The 20,913-nt window shown below is 39.0% G+C and overlaps 1 protein-coding gene across 1 annotated transcript in view; it reads left to right on the forward strand.

The window, feature by feature from the left end:
- lamc3 (laminin, gamma 3) overlaps positions 1-20,913 on the forward strand; it is a 115,041-nt gene that overhangs the window by 43,688 nt on the left and 50,440 nt on the right. Inside the window, exons 5-9 of the mRNA XM_038733411.1 lie at positions 6,397-6,585; positions 7,636-7,753; positions 14,245-14,343; positions 15,767-15,903; positions 16,409-16,528. Coding sequence (XP_038589339.1) covers positions 6,397-6,585; positions 7,636-7,753; positions 14,245-14,343; positions 15,767-15,903; positions 16,409-16,528 — 663 coding nt within the window. The remainder of the gene's footprint in view (positions 1-6,396; positions 6,586-7,635; positions 7,754-14,244; positions 14,344-15,766; positions 15,904-16,408; positions 16,529-20,913) is intronic.

Consider the following 20,913-nt stretch of genomic DNA (forward strand, 5'->3'; position numbering starts at 1 on the left):
TCCCTCAAAACAAAAAAATGAAAGTAACAAATAAGCATGCCTTTCAAAATGACTGAGTAGATATGAACTGTTCTCTCAGCAGTGAACTTTAAGTAATTTTAATGTAACAGAAGCTAAAGAACAAACTCAAGAAGCCCTTCACTACTTTTCTTTAAGTTAACTCACAGCGGTCAAACTTGTGTTACTAAATTGAACAATCTTGATTTTCTGCACAGTCTAAAGAGCTGAGATTTGTCATAAAAATATAACTTCATAATGATCAAACATGCCCTCGAGGGAACAGTTTGACATTTTGAGAAATGTCGTGAATCGCTTTTGTACCGAGTTAGATGAGAAGATCAGTACCACTCTCATGCCTGTAACATGAATAAGAAGCTAGCCAGTTAGCTTAGCATAAAAATGGCAAAGAAGCAGAAATGACTAACCTGGTTCTTTCTAAAGGTTATAACAAATACACTTACTAGCGGCTCTAAAGCTGGCTACTTAACCTGTTATTACAGTATGAAAATTGTTGGGCAAAGTAAGTTCCCGGACACAGTAAGTTTCCCCCGGCTTTGAGTCTTCATACAATGGCATAAATCTTCTCATCTAACTCTCAGTAAGACAGCAAATTTCCTAAAATGTCAAAAACCATTCCTATAATATAGGAAGTGAATTACACTAAAATAAATCTAATATAAAACACCCTTATAGCCGCATTCCTGTATTAAAGATTAAAACGTATATAGACTTTCATGTCCCATTTGGTTTGTCATATTAACCTAAGCACACTAAGGGTCATACAGATAGCATGATCCACCATAGACTGGTTTCTTATCACCGCTGGTATTCTACTCTCTCAGCTACTCCGACATCTCATTCATCCAGTAAATTAGATGTAAAAATGAGAAATTACTGTGCCTGAAGGGATTGTGGTCCTTCTGTGCAATGTATCCTGCAACAGTACGAAGGAATAATTCATATAAAGGGCAGAAGACAATAAGATGGTAGGTTGTATCCTTGCTGCTGAAAGACAGCTTATGCACAGTATGCTAAATTTCACCATTCATTCAGAAAAAGTTAGTGTGGCTTGTTTGTAGCTGACATTTGTTTTTTCATTCTAACTGGTTTCATGTACCTCTAAATTTGCTATCACCAACAGCAACATAAAACATTAATAGTCACACCAGGCTTTCCTATTTTGTTATTAATTCACTCTTACACTAATTTTCATATTATGTTATTTTAATTTGTAACATTATGTCATTTGATGTGTAGTTCAGGAAGTATTTGCACCACAGTAATTAAATTCTGTTGTTTTGGAGTTTGTTTTTTTACTGAGCAAAGACTATGTTTGATCAAATGTCTTCAGAGTGATGATGACAAGAGTTAACCAGCACCATTTTGATTATCAAAAGGATGCTAATACTAACACATTTGAAATCAACCTTGATGTTACAACATTGCATCTCTGACTTGATTGTAATGCAATAAGAGTTTATTCTGGGCTGTAAGGGGCTGGGTGCTGTTAAAATACTCGAGATACAGAAGAGCATGACTTCAGCTATGTGTCCAGGTTTAATCTCTATGAGACAAAGAGAAGCAATATGAGGGTAACATCCACATTTTGAATGGAGGTAGTGCCGTCTTTTTATACAGCATGCAAGTCATCAGGAGCAGTTTGGAGTGGATGGAGGGCATACAAGGAATAGGACTTTGAGACCTTTTCTTTCAAAACATATTTGTTGTTGCAAATGAATGGTGTATATACATAATTTCTAGGAGACAACAGCAACTTGTACTGCAACTGCAGTTCCATATGAATCACCCTTAAATCATTCTGGACTTTGTATAAAGTTTTTTTTTTCATTCAGTTTATCATTATAGCATATAATGCAAATACATCCACTAGTGTGTCCCTGAGCAAGACACTCAACTCCTAGTTGCTCCAGAGGCGTGCGACCTCTGACCTACAGTATATAGCAATTGTAAGTCGCTTTGGATAAAAGCGTCAGCTAAATGAATGTAATGTATTGAGAAAAAGAAAAATGTATAGCTGAGAAGGCATCACATAATACCCTGTGCTGTTATATTCTGAAGTATTTAAATTGTAAACCTGTAGATTTGTCATTCAAAAATTGTCTTCCTAAATTATGTGAGGCATAGTGTTTGAGGAGGTGGCTCCATCAAATACAGGGAAGTCCTTTGTGCACTATTCTGTTGATGCTGGGGTTGTGACGAGATCTCGCGAGGTTAAACTGTGACAAGAATTCGTGTCAGGTAAAAAGCTCTCTCGTGAGACTCACTCAAAAAGCCACACGTTAATTTTTTCATGCTGTGAAATACAAATGTGAGTTATAACTGATAACATAGACTCGAGGAGCTAATCATCTCTGCCCAGCTGATATGACACCGGCGTTCGCCCTGATATTAATCAACCGCACCGCTTGTGCTGTGAGTCCAGACAGCTGTGACAAGTGGTAACATAGCTGGTAGAATTTTGCAACGTAAACATATAAAAACTGAAGCACAACCTTGCTCTGTTTCGGACTGTGAGCTACACTTTATCAGGGTCTCAAACAGACAGGAGCATCCACAGCTTGTTTCAGACAGATGCTGAAATGAGGGCCTGCATGAAGAGCCAGTATAAGATAGAAAATAGTTTTTTGAACTATGAATCGTGCAAAGCTGCTATAGAGGAGTCACAGAACTACAATATAGGCCTGGAAATGCAGTATAATAGGTCTCCTTAAAGTGTCTTGTCACACTGATACTTTTCAGTATCAACAGAATAGTTCACAAAGGACTTCCCTGTGAGTATTGATCAGGCTGTGTGGTCCCTAGAACAGGCTTGAGGAAAGCATGTGGTGGTTGTGGGTGGGCAGACCTAAATGTGGTCAAGATGGCCAAACACAGGCTGTGGAAAGCTGTGTAGAGGTCTTTGTGTTAAACCTGTTGAAAAACAGCTTTAAGTGATTTGCTCTGTCAGTTTCCCTCTGCCATGCCATATGTGTGTATTGCTTGTAGCAATCTTCATCCCACATACGCCACCTTTAAACTGTTACTTATTGTCCCCTCCACTACCTAGATGGAAACATGCTTATCATAATGTATTTAATGGATTGATATATTTTCTTTCAAGATTAACAAGGTCAATATGGCAACATCAAAGGATGTTAAATTACAATATGACGTTTAAAAAATATACACAGTCAAATAAAACACAGATGGGAATTATTCAAAATAAGTATAGTCACATACCTATTTTTCAGAAAATGCAGAAAACCTAATATCCAAATAAAATAGTAAAAACAAAAGAAAAAAACAGTTACTAAAACAGGAGCAGCAAGTAATTAAAACATTAGCAAATCTACTTTTGAACTTGCTGAGAGGGATGGAAAGCCAGATGTTCACTTTGCCCTGAAGCTCATTTCAGGATGGAGGACCATAATTAAACAAACTCATTTTCCTCACTTCAGTACACACGATGTTTCTTTTGACATAGCCCATTGATAGACCTGAAGTTATTTGAGCGAAACATCATTTTGCGATATTTGTAAACTTTGTTTATTAATAATAAACTTTATTTAGACAGCACTTTTCAAAAGTGGTTTCTGTGTTTGAGCTAGGACTCAAATGTTTCAGGAGTGCAATGAAGCAAATAATATAATTTACAAATATTGCAAAAATTAAATGGACTAAATCCCCAACAATAATATGAGATTAAACCATAATAAGACATACAATATGGAAATAAAATGGTGTGCTAGCATATATGATTATACATAGCATACATTTTTGAGGATAGCCTGAGTAGGGAGTATCAAACTTTCTCCCAGTGTAACAGTATACATCATGGATTACATCACATTTTATGAGATGTCAGGGTCAGCATTCATTTGTACCGCTAAAGGAAATTCAACAGAAGCTCAGGCTGACAGTGATGCCACCTGGCTATCAGCCAGACTGACCAGCAGCCGCAAGATGGGAGCTGACACGTAGAGCCGGCTAGTCGGATTTGTGCTCTAGTTGCCCACCAGTGCCAATCAGAACTGAGTCATGCTGCAGTGACTTTCTATGTCGCGTGTCAGTTTTTGTCAGATTCTGGTGCCCTACGAGCAGAGGGATTGCAGATGTGATAACAAGGGACTCAGCATTTGTCAAAAGATGCATGTTGTGTTCAAAGGGCCACTTCTAGTGGTGCAAAGGTTATTGGTTCCTAGAGTAGCTTTTCACTTCAACCATCAGATCTACAATTTCAGGGCGGATGCTTAAGGCTACACCAATCAATATTTTTAAATTAACAATGAGGCTAATTCCCATGTGAAAGGAGTAGCTCGCAGTGAAGATCAAATGGAGATGGATCACTCGACTCACTCTACAGAGATTTTAAATGTCCAGTGTGTAATATTTAGGAGGGTCTATTGAAATTCAATAAAACACACATTACAGGTTTTCAGTGGTGTATAAAGACCTTACATTATGTTTTTATTACCTTAGAATGAGCCATCTACATACATGGCCATGTTATACCACCATGTTTCTATAGTAGCCCAAACGGACAAACTGCTCTGCAGAGCGTGTTCTGTCACTATGTTGAATACGTATGAAAAACAAGCAGAAGTAGTACTAGTAGTAGTAGTTGTCTGGTTTATTAGAAGTAAGAAGAGAAGTGATATTTGGACAAATACAGGACCACACGTATTATTTAGTACAAGAGTCGGACACAGTATAGCTTTTCCTCCGTGCTTGCAAAGGGAGGGGTGAGCGGTAACTGACGCATTCATGTGGAATCGGATTCCTGTTTTTACTCCTTAAGTCTTTATGACAAAAAAAGGAATAAAGTGTTCATGGGACATAAAAAAGATACAAATATACAGTATACAAATATATAAGAAGAGACAAATAATAAAAACTTGGCCAGTGGTAGTCTATATCATATAAAGATATTAAAAGAGGAGCAATTGTTGACAGTTTTCACAGCTTTTTTGTTTTTAAATTGATATAAAGTACAACCTGATGGAAAAAATTTACAAATAAAGTTTTTTAAATTTACAATTGCCATTAGAATTAACACATTTATTATTTTTAAAACTTTTATTATAAAATACTTATTTCACTCTCACCAATGTCATCAGGGTCGTTTTAAGAAGCAGAAGGCAGGTGTTTTAAATGAAAACACTCTGATAAACCCACTGTACACAGTGTTTGACAAGTTACTAGAAAAACTACACATAACGTATATTACATTACTCACCAGCTATAGTAATTTGTTCCATTTCTTGTTCCATTACTTCCTTGACTCACAACTCTATCAAAGGTGCCTTTAAACACCCACATGGCTTCTGTGTTTAACACATCTATGAATAGAAAATGAGACATTCTGGTTTAACAAGCAGTCAGCCTGCAATTTAGTGTTATAATATTTACTAACTGCACGCAGCACTTCAGTAGTCCCTTCCTCACTGTGGTTTTCACACATACTCCAACTCTGAAAAAAAACCCATATGATTTCATGTAGCTGCCCAACACTGCTGACCAACACCAAACAACAGACAAAGTAAGCGACTAACTAGTGAACATTGTGAAACATTTAGCAGCTAAAGAGACAGACGTTTTCCTCAGAAGTTGTGAAAGACCAAACAGAGCTACATGAGTGAATATTGGATTTATGTCAGGTGGCCAGAAACACAATCCCAAATGAATCCCATTGTTGCTTTGCATCATTTTCTGGATGTGTACAAAGGCAACTGTTTGATAACACACATTTTTAATATATAATATAGAATTTCATGAAGGTAACAGTAGTTAGAGCCAAATGAAACTCTCTTTTGAATCTTAATATAAGTGCTTTACCACCAATCCCAGGTTTCAGCTGTGTTTTAAAGCAACTGGTGATCAATTTTTATCTTGAAATAAGGTGAACACGGCTGAGAATCCTTATTAATAGGAATGAATAATCATGTGGTTATTGCCAGCACAACAGAGAGCTTGATTCATAATAAAATGGGCAATTTCACCTAAATCCCTCCTCAGGGTATCTGGTAAACTAAGGAGGGATTTGATGTGAGGGGTATGAGATCTGTGATGGTGTGTTATCAGTTGAGTAATTTGCTCTTGTATAAACATGAATTACTGTTATCAAAGTGCCCCCTGACAGCCGATTGGCTCCTCATTAGGCCTGTGTGAAATGAGATTAGCAACGAGCCTCTAAATTATGATCCAATCCCAGAACACATAATCCCTCAACCATATACCATCCTTTTTTCTCTTTCCTCCGTCTATTTCTGTCTTCTCTCTTTTTGCCTTGTTTCCTCCTCTGCCTATTTCTTCCCCTGTGGCTGCTCTTTCCTCGTTCTTCACGTCTCTCCTCACTTGACCTGTTGCTCTTTGTTGCTGTTTGTCTCTCACTTGCAGAGTGTAACTGCAATGGGAGGTCAGGCGATTGCGTGTTTGACATGGAGCAGTACCGGAGCACTGGCAGTGGGGGGCGCTGTGTGAGCTGCAGAGACAACACTGATGGGCCCCACTGTGAGCGCTGCAGAGAGAACCACCACAGGAAATCTGCAGAAGAGCCCTGCCAGCCCTGCAGCTGCAACACGAATGGTACACTGCAGACACAAAACCCTTAATTGTTTTTATAATAACTTAAAAACCCTAATTATAATCTATGCCAATACCATTACTCACTATTTTTGTTTTCTCTGGCACGGAAAAATTTAATTATGGTTGGTTGGAATGCTGTATTGGCACAATTAGGCACAATAAGCAAGATTTAGCTACAGACATAAAGGACTCATAGGATTAATTGTTGCAAATTATTTATGGCCTAATGTTTTAATAACATTACATTAATATTTACTCAACTGCCAAACCTTGCCTAAGAGCAGAATCTTTTCTGATTCATAATTTATACAATCTTGTTCAGCTCATGTCTTGCACATCTCATCAGATTTACCCACGCCTCGGCTTTCCCAAAAGACTATTAAAGAAATCCATGACTTTACTCAGCCCTGCTGTTGTAAATTGATCCAGTTGACTCTCTGAACGTTATCAATACGGCGACGCAGAGGTCATTAAACAGTCTAATTTTAGTTGGAGGGACATTAAATGTTTGGGCTCCTAATTACACCATCATCTGGGTAAATAGAGAGAACCAGAGGGAGAAATGAACAAATACATCAGCTATCTTTTCCTCTGAGTTTCCTGAATAGTGTAAGGTGATTCCACGTGGCTGTTGGAGTCCATTGTATTGATCAAACGTTACAGTAGACTCCATCAGGTTTCATTTTCTCTCATGTCCACAATGCCTCAGCTGGTCTTTTTTCTCCATTAACTAAAGTACAGTATGTCAGCTACAGTATGGTTGCAAGGTTATAGCCTGCTCTTCAAAGCTCATCTCTGGGGTTTTTGAACAGGAATTTAATAAAAGGTACTCAGTTATCATGTCAATCAATAATGATGTATTGATCCATTTCATGTAATTCACCAACCCCCCCCCCCCCCCCCCCCCCCCCCACCACCACCACCACCATGATCACCACCATTTTCTTTAAAATACTCCTCTGTGTTTCCCTTTTGTCCTTCGTCTCTGTGGACCATTTACATTCTCTTTTCTTTTTTCTCCATGCACCATCCATCTGCTGTCCCTCCCAGGTTCAGTGAGTCTGCAGTGTGATGCAGAAGGAAGGTGTGCGTGTCGAGTTGGCGTGACAGGGGAGAAGTGTGACACATGTCGGGCTGGCTTTCACTCGCTTGGCCCCGGTGGCTGCAGGTGAGCAGCACGCATAGTCATGAACACAGATGCAAAGACATATTGCTGAAGACTCACAAAAACAAAGCATATACTGAAAGGATGACTTAATAAGTGGTTAAAAAATAGGCTTTTAAAAGGGAGAAGGGGTTAAGAGAAATAAATAGGTAACACTGACTTAATAAATCTTCCTTGTTTTGCAGTTACACTATCTCACTTCCCCAAGCCTGAATTTGTCAAACTACAAAGCAGCCGTAAACAAGAGGATTCTTATTTCTCTATGTGACACCACTGTGAATTAGTGACCTTCTTATCAGTGAGAAACACATTGTGCCAAATACAGTATCAAACTTCTAACAAGCAAGTCAACACAGATTGCTGTAATTTTCCACATGGAAACAGCGGGAAAAAAACAACATGTAATTTCATCAAGATTTCAACAAGTATCTCAGTCAAATTTAGAACAGGGTATTTAGGGTAATTCCATCTCTAAATTTTTCTATGTGTCACTGTATTCTGCCCCTCGTGGTCTTTATACACATACAGGTGTATCTCATAAAGAATGTGCAGTACAGAAATGTTGACCTTCTGAAAAGTTTATAAGTCCAGAAAAAGGTTAATATTTGCACTCAGCACTTGGTCAGTGATCCTTTTGCACGTATTACTGCCTCAATGCGGCATGGCATGGAGGCAATAAGCCTGTAGCACTGCCGAGGTGCTATGGAAGCCCAGGTTGCTTTGATAATGGCCTTCAGCTCTGGTGTCTCTCACTTTCCTCTTGAAAAGGAAAGTGTCAACTCACCTCTTGACAGGCAAGTCAAGCATAGTAATACCAAGGTCAGCAAACTAGTTAGTATTCATTTTGGCACTGTGGGTAGATGTCAAGTCCTGCTGGAAAAGGAAATCAGCATCTCCAAAAAGCTTGTGAGCAGATGGATGCAGGAAATGCTCTAAAATCTCCTTGTAGATGTTGCATTGACTCTGGACTTGACAAAACACGCCAACACCAGCAGTTGGACATGGCACCCCAAATCATCACTGAATGTGGAAACTTCACCAATCAACTTGGAATCTGTGTCTCTCCACTCGACCTTCATTTCTAAATAAAAAGCAAAATTTACTTTTGTCTGAAAAGTGGACCACTGAGTAACAGTCCACTTCTTTTCTCCTTAGCCCAGGCTGACACTATCAATGCCACAGCTGTAGCTCATTTCCTGGACACATCTGTGCATTGTGGCTCATGGTACACCGACTCCAGCCTTGTGAAGCTCTCCCAAGTTCTTGAATTGGCTTTGCTTGATCCTCTCTCTCTGCGGTCATTCCTGTTGCTTGAGCACCTTTTCCTACCACACTAACCTTCCAGTCAACTTTCCATGAATTTGCATAATGTTGCATGTCTGGTCAATGTGTAAATAAACAACTGTTTGCTAACAAGTTTTTAACAGCAACTTTATAAGGAGATCATATGTCAGTGTTTTTAGCTATTGCAGGTTTAAGAAGTAATTCATAAATAACTGGATGACATTGCCTCATTTTGGCCTACCATATTTGCATTACCACAATAATTTAAGTTTATCAATCTGTTAATGATCAGGGTAATCAAAACATTGTTCTACTCTATGGAGAGTGGCCTGTTGCTGTAACCACAACGTCTGCAAACTATTGCAATGAATTCTATCCTGCTGCACATGGTCTGTGTTTTGGTTGGTCAGTGAGCCGTCCTGACCAGGAGAAAAATAGTTGTTTTTTAAAGATCCCTCAGAACAAATGAGACCACCATGTGGTCCTCCATCTGTTACCATGGTGAGAGATCCAGCCTTGCTGCCTTCAGAAACTATAGAGAAAAGCTTTAGCTGCAGCCAACCCCAAGGAGAAACGTGTTATCCTCCAAAGACAGATTAATGCCTAATGCTTTATATCTAGTAAGGAAACATTTTGCATAACATCATGGATGTTTGGGTTTTATAGATGCAAATATCCATAATGCTTCATTACTGTCAACAACTATTTATAAGTAGGTTATTTATAGATCATCCATAATTAAACTTTAGAATATTAGCTAATTCTTGTGTTTGACACTGAATTATTTAGTATGCTGTTAATAAATGCTTCCATTTTCTTAAAGAGAAATTGTTTGGTGTTTTGTTGCTAAGACAAACTAACCACTGATTGGAAAAATACATCACAATTATCAGATTGATGGCTGATTTGTAATCAGCCATCAATCTGATAATTGTGACATTGTGACATTTGCATTATCCAGCAAATGATGCATAAATTGAGGTGGGACCTGGAATAAGAACAAAATGAATACATTAATATTGAAATATTGTTTTTTTATATGTATACTTAGCTCTGATTTTGATTGTTTCTGAATGCTATGAGAATGAGTTCAGTGGGTTATTATTTGTATAATTATATTATACGATAGAGTCTATTCTTAAGATATGAGATTGATTTACATCTGTGTTTTTGCATTCTCACAGACTCAGTCTGGGTGTTTTATTGTGTCCTTTGTTGCAGCTTGAAGATGAACTGACCTGCTGCATACATTTTGATTATGAAAAGCACAGTCCAATTTTCTCTGACTTGAGAGCTCTCTTACTAAGTATGCATGCATATGTGCCTGCATGTAAATGTATGTGATGGTGCGTATGTGTGTGTATGTGCATGTGAGAAGTATGTTGTAGTATTTATATTCATAAGAAGTCTATCCTAGCTCTCCCTGACCCCCTATACCTGCCGAGGGAATGCTAAGTTGTGATGGTGTTGAACTGCATATGAATTACCTTTTGGTGTTAATATTATTTCTACTATCTAACTGTGGATACTTTGATAACAGACAAGAGACTATTAAACTAAAAAATAAATAAAATAAATTTTTAGCTTTTGACAAAACATTTTGAAATTATTACTCAGGCCTTCTAAAAATTACTAAAAGCTGCTACAATCAATACTTTTGTGTGAACAATGGATCAAACTGCAGAGGCCAAATTGTAAATTGAGTAATGGGATGTTATGAATTGGCTAACTGAGCAAGAGACATGTATGGAACTTTAAATATCTTTATTCTCAATTTACAATTTGGTCTAGTGGAGCTAACAAGCTGTTACCTCTTATTTATTGTCACAATAAGTTGTAGAGCTCTTGTAGCAATGGCTACAAAAAGTGCAAAACAATTGTAACAAATAATTTTTATTAAGTATAGATGGAAAATTAATTACACAGAGCATTTGACTTTGGCTGTAAATGGTGTTGTGACGTACCAAAAGCTCATTTATAAGTAAGTGAGACTCTGTTGTTTATAATGCCTTGCCAGTCTACACAGAGCAGTATTCCTATATTTATTACACTGGACTAGTAACAAAGCTGCAGCATTGTCACTGATACTAGTATAGCAGCAAGTTAACCTTAAGTAAATCTGAATTATAATGTTTTGGTCTCTGCCTGACTTTAAACACACTGCCCAACGGTTCTCTAACATTAAAGCTTTTGGGTATGAGCAAGTTTACAGCTTGATGTTAAAGTTAACCAAAGAAAGTGACCATTTGTTTTTCACATGTGTACGACAGGGTCTATCAGGTACATAGGCATATCACAACAACAACAGACCCACATAACGTTACCAGCGAACATCAAGAGCAGAAGACAGCTAAATAAGCAGAGCTAACGTTAGCGTTACAGTAGTTCGACAAAAACTAACCCACCACATCCCACCGTCTGCTGTGGCGTTATAATGGGTTTCAGACTTAATGCTAATGCGGCTAACGTTCCCACTAAAGCAACTTACCACACCTACTGCTGTGTTTATTTAATTTACTTCATACAAGGCTTAAGTTCACACAATTCCTCCAGACTGTCTATCACTATGAAATTATGATACTCCAACACTGCTCAGTGTGTGGAACAGACGCTAGCCACATTAGCCGCGCAGCATGTTAGCCGCAAGTTCACCCGGCTAACATACTGTATAACAGTGGATGGTGATGGTGCATAGATAAGATGCTTGCCTTTGGTTTGGGTGACCTGGGTTCAATTCCCTAGTTGCTCCAGAGGTGTGCGACCTCTGACATGTATAGCAATTGTAAGTCGCTTTGGATAAAAGCGTCATTTCTGCCCCTCAGCATAACATTTCATTAACTGCATGTCAATTAGCTACACGGTAGAGACCAAATTTATTGATATAATATTTCAATATCGATCTAGCTTACTATTATGTGCTAAGATGCCAAGTGGCTACCTAGCCAGAAAGCTAATGCACACGGCCACTTGCCATAATTACGACTTTACTCCCAAGTTAATCTAGTGAAGGTCTGCCCAAGTAATTGTGGTGCAACTCATATTAGTAGCTGATTTAGTTACAGACAAAGTAGTAGTTACCTAACATAGATATAACTTACACACTTTCGGGGCAACAGGCTGCCGGTGTGGAATCCAGGACATGGTCAAAAACAAACGTGCTGATTGGCTGAAAAGGTGCTCTGTGAATATGCACTCGATTGCTCTTCCTCAAGGACTTTGACCTGCCTGTGACCTTAAAAGTGAATCTTTTGGATTGAAATTAAATTTAGAGAACTGAATCTGAATTGAGAGAACTGAAAGTGAAAGCACACAAAGACAGTTACAGTTTCAGTTTAGATTCATAATATCACATTCAGTTTCAAGTTTATTGGAATCAAACTAAGTTTTTTAATGCAAGTATTCAAGTTGAGCAATTCACATTCAGTTCTAAATGATTGAAATTCAGTGTGTACTGATACAAAAATCAGCCCAAACTTGTTTCCGCTCACAACAGGCAGCTGTTATCAGCAAAAGCTCTGAAAAAAAACAGACAGCAGACAGACAAAGTAAGCAACGAGCTAGAACACAGTGAAACATTTAGCAGCTGAAGAAGAAATGAGCTTAAAGGTTCAGTGTGTAATATTTAGGAGGATCTATTGACAGAAATGTAATATAATATGCATAACTATGTTTTCAGTTGTGTATAAAGACCTTACATAATGAACATTTATGTTTTTATTACCTTAGAATGAGACATTTCTTTTTAATTTGCTGTCCATGTAGAGTAAACTAGATGTTTGTGTGTTGTTTAATTTCTCTGGTAATGTTAATACAACACATCTGTGTAGTAGCGTCCATATTGATTCCACATTCCAACTTAAGAGCATACTGGGTTTTTAAAGATCCCTCAGAACGAAGACATGAACACACACAGAAGTCGGAAGAATGACTTCACAACTCAGGAAATGGGACCATACAAGGAGCATGTGAATGCAATGTTATTTTTCAAAGGAGCTGCTAGAGACCAAGATAGAACTGAAATCGGAGTAAATATTGGACTAACATTAGCCAGGTGGCAAAAATCTCCAAAATAATGCTAATGTTGCTCCATATCTGGTGAATGTGTAAGGAAATGTCAGCTAACATGTTCTCCATATCAACATAAGAGGTGATAATATATCAGTGTTGTGTTTGCAGTTCATTTCCACTGCCCACAAATGGCCAAAAACATCAGTTAATTCAGGTTTAAAGTGAGGGTCCAGATGAAGGAGGCTTAATTGAAAAGCTTTACTGATTAAATTCTTGCTTTTAACCCTTGAAACTAAATTCCTTTTCTGATCATCACAAGTTTTGGCAATAACAAATTTACAAAATCAAAAGCGCTCAATAAAATTAGAACTGATCCTAAGTTTGCAATGGATTATTCTTACAGCTACATTTCTATTAATACACACATACAGTATATGCATGGACATATGCCAACATGCATGCACGATCACACACACACACACACACACACACACACACACACACACACACACGAACACACTGCTTTCTTTCCTCATGGAGCAAAATCAGGAAGGATGTTGAGTTTAGGTGCGAATTACACAGACCACTGGAGCATAAACAAGCAGTGACAGCTTGCCGATAATTGAATTATTTATAATAGCACCTCATTAAAAATTAGATTATCTGTTACAGTTACAGACAAACGCAATCAATCAATAAAGGTGATCAAACAAATTTTGACATAATCACAGTCACTGCTTACCCACACACCTCACTTGCGTTTCTCAAGGTGGTTTACAGAGCATTTAAATTTTTGTGATAGATTGTGAACTAAATACAGCCTCTTAGTGTTGATGATATGCTACAAGAACACTTGGAGTGCTTTTTGAATGCGTGTAGTGATGACAAAAAAACACTCACATGGTCAACTAGTTATTAAGGAGACTCAGATTCAAGCCAATACAAGCCTAGACAGGTATACATGTTGATGTGTCCTTGAGCAAGATACCCCACTGTTTCAGTGCTGCTGTTGTGTAGTTGACCATCTGTGATCTGGAAAGGGGCCAAGGGAACCGACAATACCCTGATGGAGAACATTGAAGTTATCGCATTAAATTCTGGATCCTTCTTTCAATAACATTTTTTCCCCACATAAACACATACATGTCTGTTGAGTACAGTGGATTTAAATCTTTCATCTTCACGTCACTTGTTGTCTGTAGGCCATGTGAGTGTGACCCCAGCGGGAGTGTGGACGACTGCTCTCCTCTGGATGGACGTTGTAACTGTAAGCCAAACGTGGAGGGACAGAGCTGTGACAGGTGTGTTATAAGCTTCCTTCTTATGTCACTTATATGTGCGCACATGACATCTGGTTACCAAGGCGACTGTTAAAAGTCCTCCACAATCCAACAATTTAAGCCATTACTTTTGGTTCATCAGTTTATGCACAGAATATAGTATTTTTGATCATGTCTGATCTTAATTTTAAGGGTAAAACTGTTAAATTATTACTCCTAGATTTACTGTAATAGTTATGTAAAATAATTAGTTTGATGCAAAATATAAATTAAGTACATTACACCCAGCAGACAGGTCAGCACAGCAGAGCAGCCCTGTCTCAATTAATTTGCAACAGCACACTGAACAAATTATGTTTTCTTTAAATATAAAGAGGAAATGGTGTTAATTAACATACTTGGCAAGTTGCAAAAATGTTGATACTGAATGTTCACTGACAAGCTATTTCATTTGTTTTCCAGCAAAAAAACACTCTTGCAATACACTATCCACTTGTAGTAACTACAGGATTATTCAACTTTTTATGGTTATGTTTAGGCTCTGCGGCACTAATACAGTAAAAGTCAGCAGTGACTGGAAACATAAGATTTTTTTTTTAGATATTTAACCTCAATCACGATCATTCTCTGACCTTAACCAAAGTGCTTTGTTTCATAAACCTAACCACAGGCTGGAGTTTGGAGGTGAACCCTGGTTTCTGGTGCAACTCCAGCACAGCACATAAATGAAACGTTGTCTCTGAAGATAATCCAGGCAGCTGTTAATGTTTGTCACCACAAAAAAATTAAAACAATTTTGTAATATACAAATTGATTTCTATGAGACAGGGTTGCAGCAGAATGCTAAAAAGAAAAGGGTTAAGAATTATCTGTCTCAGAATTGCTCAAAGTTTTGGGGCTATCCGTAATACTGACTACTTTGACAGTGAACTTGACAGTTACAACATGTCAATAACAACGTCTCTGCTTCTCTCTGTCTCTCTGTGTTTCTATCTTGTTCCTCTGGGATACAGGATCAAACTGATAAACTCATTGTGACATTAGCAAAAAACACAGCCCCAGGTCTCAAATTATTGAATAATTCTGTGCTCCCAGTTTGTTGACTTTTTTTCTGATTTCACGGCTCGTTGAGCAGGCCCCTTTCCTGTGTAATGTGAGTAGTGTAGTGGCTGATTTTTAGCAATGTTCCTGTCCCACCCATATAGCAGCTTGTGTCTGTAGGTCAGTGCTCAGGGTCCTTGCAGCTGAGCCTCAGTTGGTCCCTTCTTTCTGAACACTGTAGTCTGCAGCGACCAGCAAACACAACTTAATGAGATTAGTAAGAATAAAGCTACAACAGCAAGGTGGTGGTAAATATCTGAAATCAGGCGTGTGTGCGCAGGATGTGCATGTTAATAATGTTTTCATTCACGAGGTGTATGTATATGTGTGTGTGTACCTACAGATGCAAACCAGGCTTTTTCAACCTACAACAAATAAACCCAACAGGCTGCCAATCTTGTTTCTGCTTTGGCCACTCACTGGCCTGCTCCTCGTCCAATCACTACGCTGCTGTCAACATCACTTCTGACTTCACTGAAGGTATTGTCAAAGGCTCACTGTAGGATTGGTATCAACAAGCTAAAATGAACAAGGCTAATAATATTTACTTTGTTCTTTACCATGTATTTTATTGTACAGTTATATATTACTGGATTTTAATGTCTTTTGCATGTTACTATGTTTCTTTGTATATATTAACTTTATTGGATATGTTGTTTTAATCTATTTTTAGGTAGCCTTTTTAATATGTACACAGGGACAGCAGATGAAAATGTGCCTTTTAGGTTAACTCATTTACTCATGCTACTTAAGAAAAGACATTTAAATGTTACCAATGGAAAACATGATGTTGGATCTGCTAAGTATCTAATGGGTTCTTCCTTGGCCCACTTCCACCAAGTTTAATGAAAATCAGTAGTTGACAAACAAATAAACAAACAGCACCAAAAACGTAACCTCCTTGGCGGCGGCAATATAACCAATATAAAAACAATAATCTGAACACACCTTCTATAAGAACTGAAACATTTCAACTTTTTTCCAGATCAGGATGGTTGGTTGGGGGAGTTCCTCGGCGGGCAAGAGTACCCCCTGTTGTGGAAGGAAGGTGAAGTCTACTTGCTGCCTCTTACCGAGGAAGACATCGGCTTCTACAAAGCCCCTGGTAAGTCAGAGTGCTAAATAGTAGTGATTTGAGGTCATCCATGAGGATAGATCGTTACCTCAGGTTGGGTCACATTCTCCAGGAAGATGTTTTAGTATTGTTGACAGTAGTGTTAGATAATAATAAATCCTCCAGTTTGCTCTCTTAGCAAATATGTAAATGTTGTTGCTGTTAGTAGAGCATCTGTAATAGCCATAGCTTGTTCCTGTTGTTCCTTAGTGAGATTAATCAGGGTCTTTGGCAGCAGGTCATATGGGAGTTTATTCTGACACCATTTCCTCCAATCCGTTATCAGAGCCATTAGAAGATAAGGGAATAAGCTGGCCCAGCTACAGGACTTAGAGCCCATTTCTATCAGCTGCCCCAGCAGCAAAGGCCTGATGGAATTGGATGTTTTGGCCATGCTGGAGAGGCAACAAAGTGAAAATTGGCTTGGTTTCTTCTGGTCTTCACTAAGTCGGTTCTAGGCATCAACTCACAGCCCCTCCAGCCACCATGCAGTCCGCAGCCAGAAGCAAAACAGGAGCAATCCCATTAACTCCGCATCCTGGAGGTTTAATGCCCAAAACGCGCAATCACAGAGAACAACTCCCTTTGGAGGCGTCCTTTTTTTAGAAGGATGAAATGCTTACAGTGGGATGTGACAAAGACTGGTGGTCAGGCATAATTTGTAGAATGTCTTTATAAATGCATTGATAAGTCATGGATGTGCAAGTTTGACTGTGTGTGCGCATGCGTGTGTGTGTGTGTGTGTGTGTGTGTGTGACATGTGCATAGATCCATAATGAGTGTTTGCATGCTTTGCAATATATATATTTATGTGTAATTAAAAATGTGCATAGTTAATACCATTTTTCTGTCTGTCTATAGTGACGTCTCTGTAGACCACAGCACACAGATTAATGGCCCCACTGGCCGAATGCTGCCTTGTGACAGCCAGCTTATCTATTTCGTGCAGTGTTTGTTTATGTTGTTTCTCCATAAATATTGCCTTGCCATCCCTATTAATGATCTAATTTTCTCTCGCCCTTTTTTGTAGTGCTGCATGTGTACACTTACTTTAAAGCTTAGACCAGAGTGGCAGCAGCTTTGGAAGCAGCTCCGGAAATTCTCTCTCTTTCTCACTGCCACTGTCTCCACTCTTTTTACTTTTTAATTTGTATGTGTGCTGAAATGCCTCCACTGTGTTGTTCACCAAAGAGAGATAATTCTGAGTGACAACTCCATGTTGAACGTCATACAAAAAGCAATTTCTGTGATTCCCATGGATGCATTTGTCACAGTAGTTTGTCTTGGGCTTCAGCTGTCACATGAGGGACAGGATTCAATCTTTTTCTTTGAATTAGCAGAGAGAGGGGAGTATTTGGGATCTGCCTAGCTCACCAAGCTCCAGAAATATCAGCCAATGCTACAGAGGACAAGACGTCACAGATATTCTCTCAATAGTGTTTTAAATATGTTGTTAGACCAGACAAGGAGGATTCCAGAAAGCATGGAAGAAAAAATAGAGAGAGAAAGAATTTCACGTGAGTTTCCTGAATTATCCATGGCAATCAGGCCGACATGGCAGTTATGCCCTTACTCTTTTCACCTCTTCATCTCCTTACCCTGATTGTCAAATGATTGCTCCTTCTTTTTCACTGCATGAAAAAAAGTATTTGTCGTCTCCCTTATATTGCTTTCACTACAAGCGTGGCACGTGCCCATGTCATAAATGGATGTAGGTAGACGTGTGTGAATGTGCACGCATGAGTGGACGCGGCCTTCCTATGAAGCATGTGCATTGCCACTTGTCCTCCTCCTGATCCTGGACATCTGCTTGACAGTTGACACAGGCGGAGTTCAAGTCCCTGTGGTGACTCAACAGACTGAACACAAGAGTGCAGCTGCCAGCAGCTATCATAGTAAAACAGGAAGCTCCTCCCCAAACTCTGCTTTGACCTGCTTCCAACAACTGTGGTCACCACTTGAATCTGCTGGACAGTAACTGTGGCTCTCTTGGCTGACCAGCGTTTCATGCTGAAGGGGACATCGTCTAACATAAGTCTGTACAGCCATCTGTTGAGAAGCTTGCACTGCTGATCCTTTTCATATCTGCAGCACATGCCAACCTTCTAAGCCTGAAGCAGCAAAGGAGACTGAGAGTAAAGAGATAGAACGGAACACAGAAGGGGGAAAAGACAGAATTTTAATGAAATAACACTGGTAGAAGGTAAGAGAGCAGCATATGGCTGCTCTTGTGTTCAGCTGAGGAGTGGAAGACAGAGCAAGGAGAGTAAAGATCCATGAGAGCAGCTCCAGGCTACCTGTCACTCTGATTCAAGCTGCAATTTCAGCTAAGAGCCTCACACAACCTGAGCACTACCTGCACCCAGATCTGCATGTAATCCAGTCGGGTCGCCTTGTCATCTGGAAGCAAAACAGAAGGGAGATGTTGCAAAGAGAAATGAGATAAGTGAGTGGAGAGATAGAATGATGAAGGACAGAGAACAAAAACAGGGGATAAAGAGCACAGAGAAAGAGAAGCATAGGGGATGTAGACCAACTTAGAAGGCTGAGGAGTGCTTGAGTGAGGCTCGAGTGGGAGAATAAAAGAGTTCAGTGTGCTTGAAACAATATCAGTTGTATGACGTGTTGTGTTGCCACATCTAAAGGTGAAAGTACCCATCCCAAAATGGACACATTCAAAGATCTGCTGAAAAACCTGCCATCATGTCCTCCTCCTGCCTGAATCCCATTGCCCCCCCCCCCCCCCCCCCCCCAGTCTCTCACCAGTGTCTTTTGCGTGTTCTGTTGTCTTGACACAGGGAATCTTTTTCAGGCGGTCTATCTATTCATTCTCATTCATGATGTTTCACTTGGTTGCACGCACAAAAAAGTGACAGAAGGAGTTGTGTGAGGAATGAAAAAAGGAGAGCTTGAGAGAGAAAGTCTAACCATGCCTACTTTCTCCCGCAACTACACTGACTTATGAATTACAAGGACACATGTCTCATAGATAACTTTCTTACATGAACAGCATATCTACATACTACATGTTGCAATTGTCAGCTTGAGACAGCTTAAAAAGTCTTTGATTATGTATTACTCAAATTGGATCTTTTTGCATGTGCATGTAGCAATTTAATTCAATTCAATTCAATCAACTGTATTAATCCCACTAGGGGCAATTAGTTAAGAGCAGCATGTTTGCAACAGTACATAACACAAATCATACACATTAGTCACAGGGAGATTAAAAGTTTGATCGCCGAAGGGATAAAAGATTTGGAGTGGCGGTTCGTCTAACACACAGCTAGTGCATAACGATGCCCAGAAGGCAACAGACCGAATTCACCTGCCAGAGCATGTCCCGGAGAGGCAACACACTCACACTCACACCAGCAAAGGCCTGGTTTATCTGCAAATAAAAGAACAGTATGACTCCATCATTGCAATTTGTGCCAAATCCCTAACCCAATTTTTGTGTGGGTTGGACAAAAACCCACTTGATCTCTGGGCACAGGGTAAACTGTATTTCACTCTGCTCCACACTCCACTTTGTCCTTTGTATTTCCCTTAAGAAGACTAAATAAATTTGGTTCTTAAAATGGTACATTTTATTTCAATTCTGTTAGATTCATATCTCCATAAGATAAATCATCCCGTTGTATCTAATGTGTATGTACAACAGTCTGCATATGCATGTGTGGTGTACACACTGCTTTTAAAGTCCCCTTGAAAATGAATGAAATTTTATTTCTTTTATGCAATTAGATTTCAGGTCACGTATATAACGCCTGCAGGCAGTGCAGTTTAGTGTTAGACTCTGTGTTCTGACAGTGTTGGACCTGTTTAAAAGTTTAAAGTTTGTCCATCCAGCCTTTGCCCTCAAACTGTCTGCATGGTGGTCGATGTTAGAGCCTCAGTGGGACCTGTGTTTGTGCAAGGCAGCTGTGATTTAATTGAAATGGAGTTCAATTAATTTGGTCGGAGCAAAGTCTAAACCCCGTGATTGATCGTGGGCTCCTCAGCCATTCCCCAAAAGTTATATGGGCATCTATCACTTGTTGTGATGGCGGCTTTATGTGTTCCTGGCTGAGTGTCAATGGCAATAGACTTCATATCATTCTGACAGATTCATAGAAACAAAATGGAAATACAGCGGCACAGGATTTTTTCCATTCTGTTTTTGAAGTTAATTCAAATACATGCAACATTATTTTTATAAGCTGTTGATTAATTTTCATTAGGTTTGTCTTTAAGTTCCCAGAGTTGATGTCTTAATGTGGTCATATTGTGCTAATTTTCAGTTTCATAATTTTATTAGGGGTTGTACCAGAATAGGTTTATTTTTCAAAAATCACTATGTTTTTTTGTCATGCTGGACATTACTGCAGCACCTC

This window comes from Micropterus salmoides, unplaced genomic scaffold, assembly GCF_014851395.1.
Source record: "Micropterus salmoides isolate LMB-PRFRI ecotype aquatic unplaced genomic scaffold, ASM1485139v1 Ms_hic_scaffold_20, whole genome shotgun sequence".
In the NCBI taxonomy this organism is placed as follows: domain Eukaryota; kingdom Metazoa; phylum Chordata; class Actinopteri; order Centrarchiformes; family Centrarchidae; genus Micropterus; species Micropterus salmoides.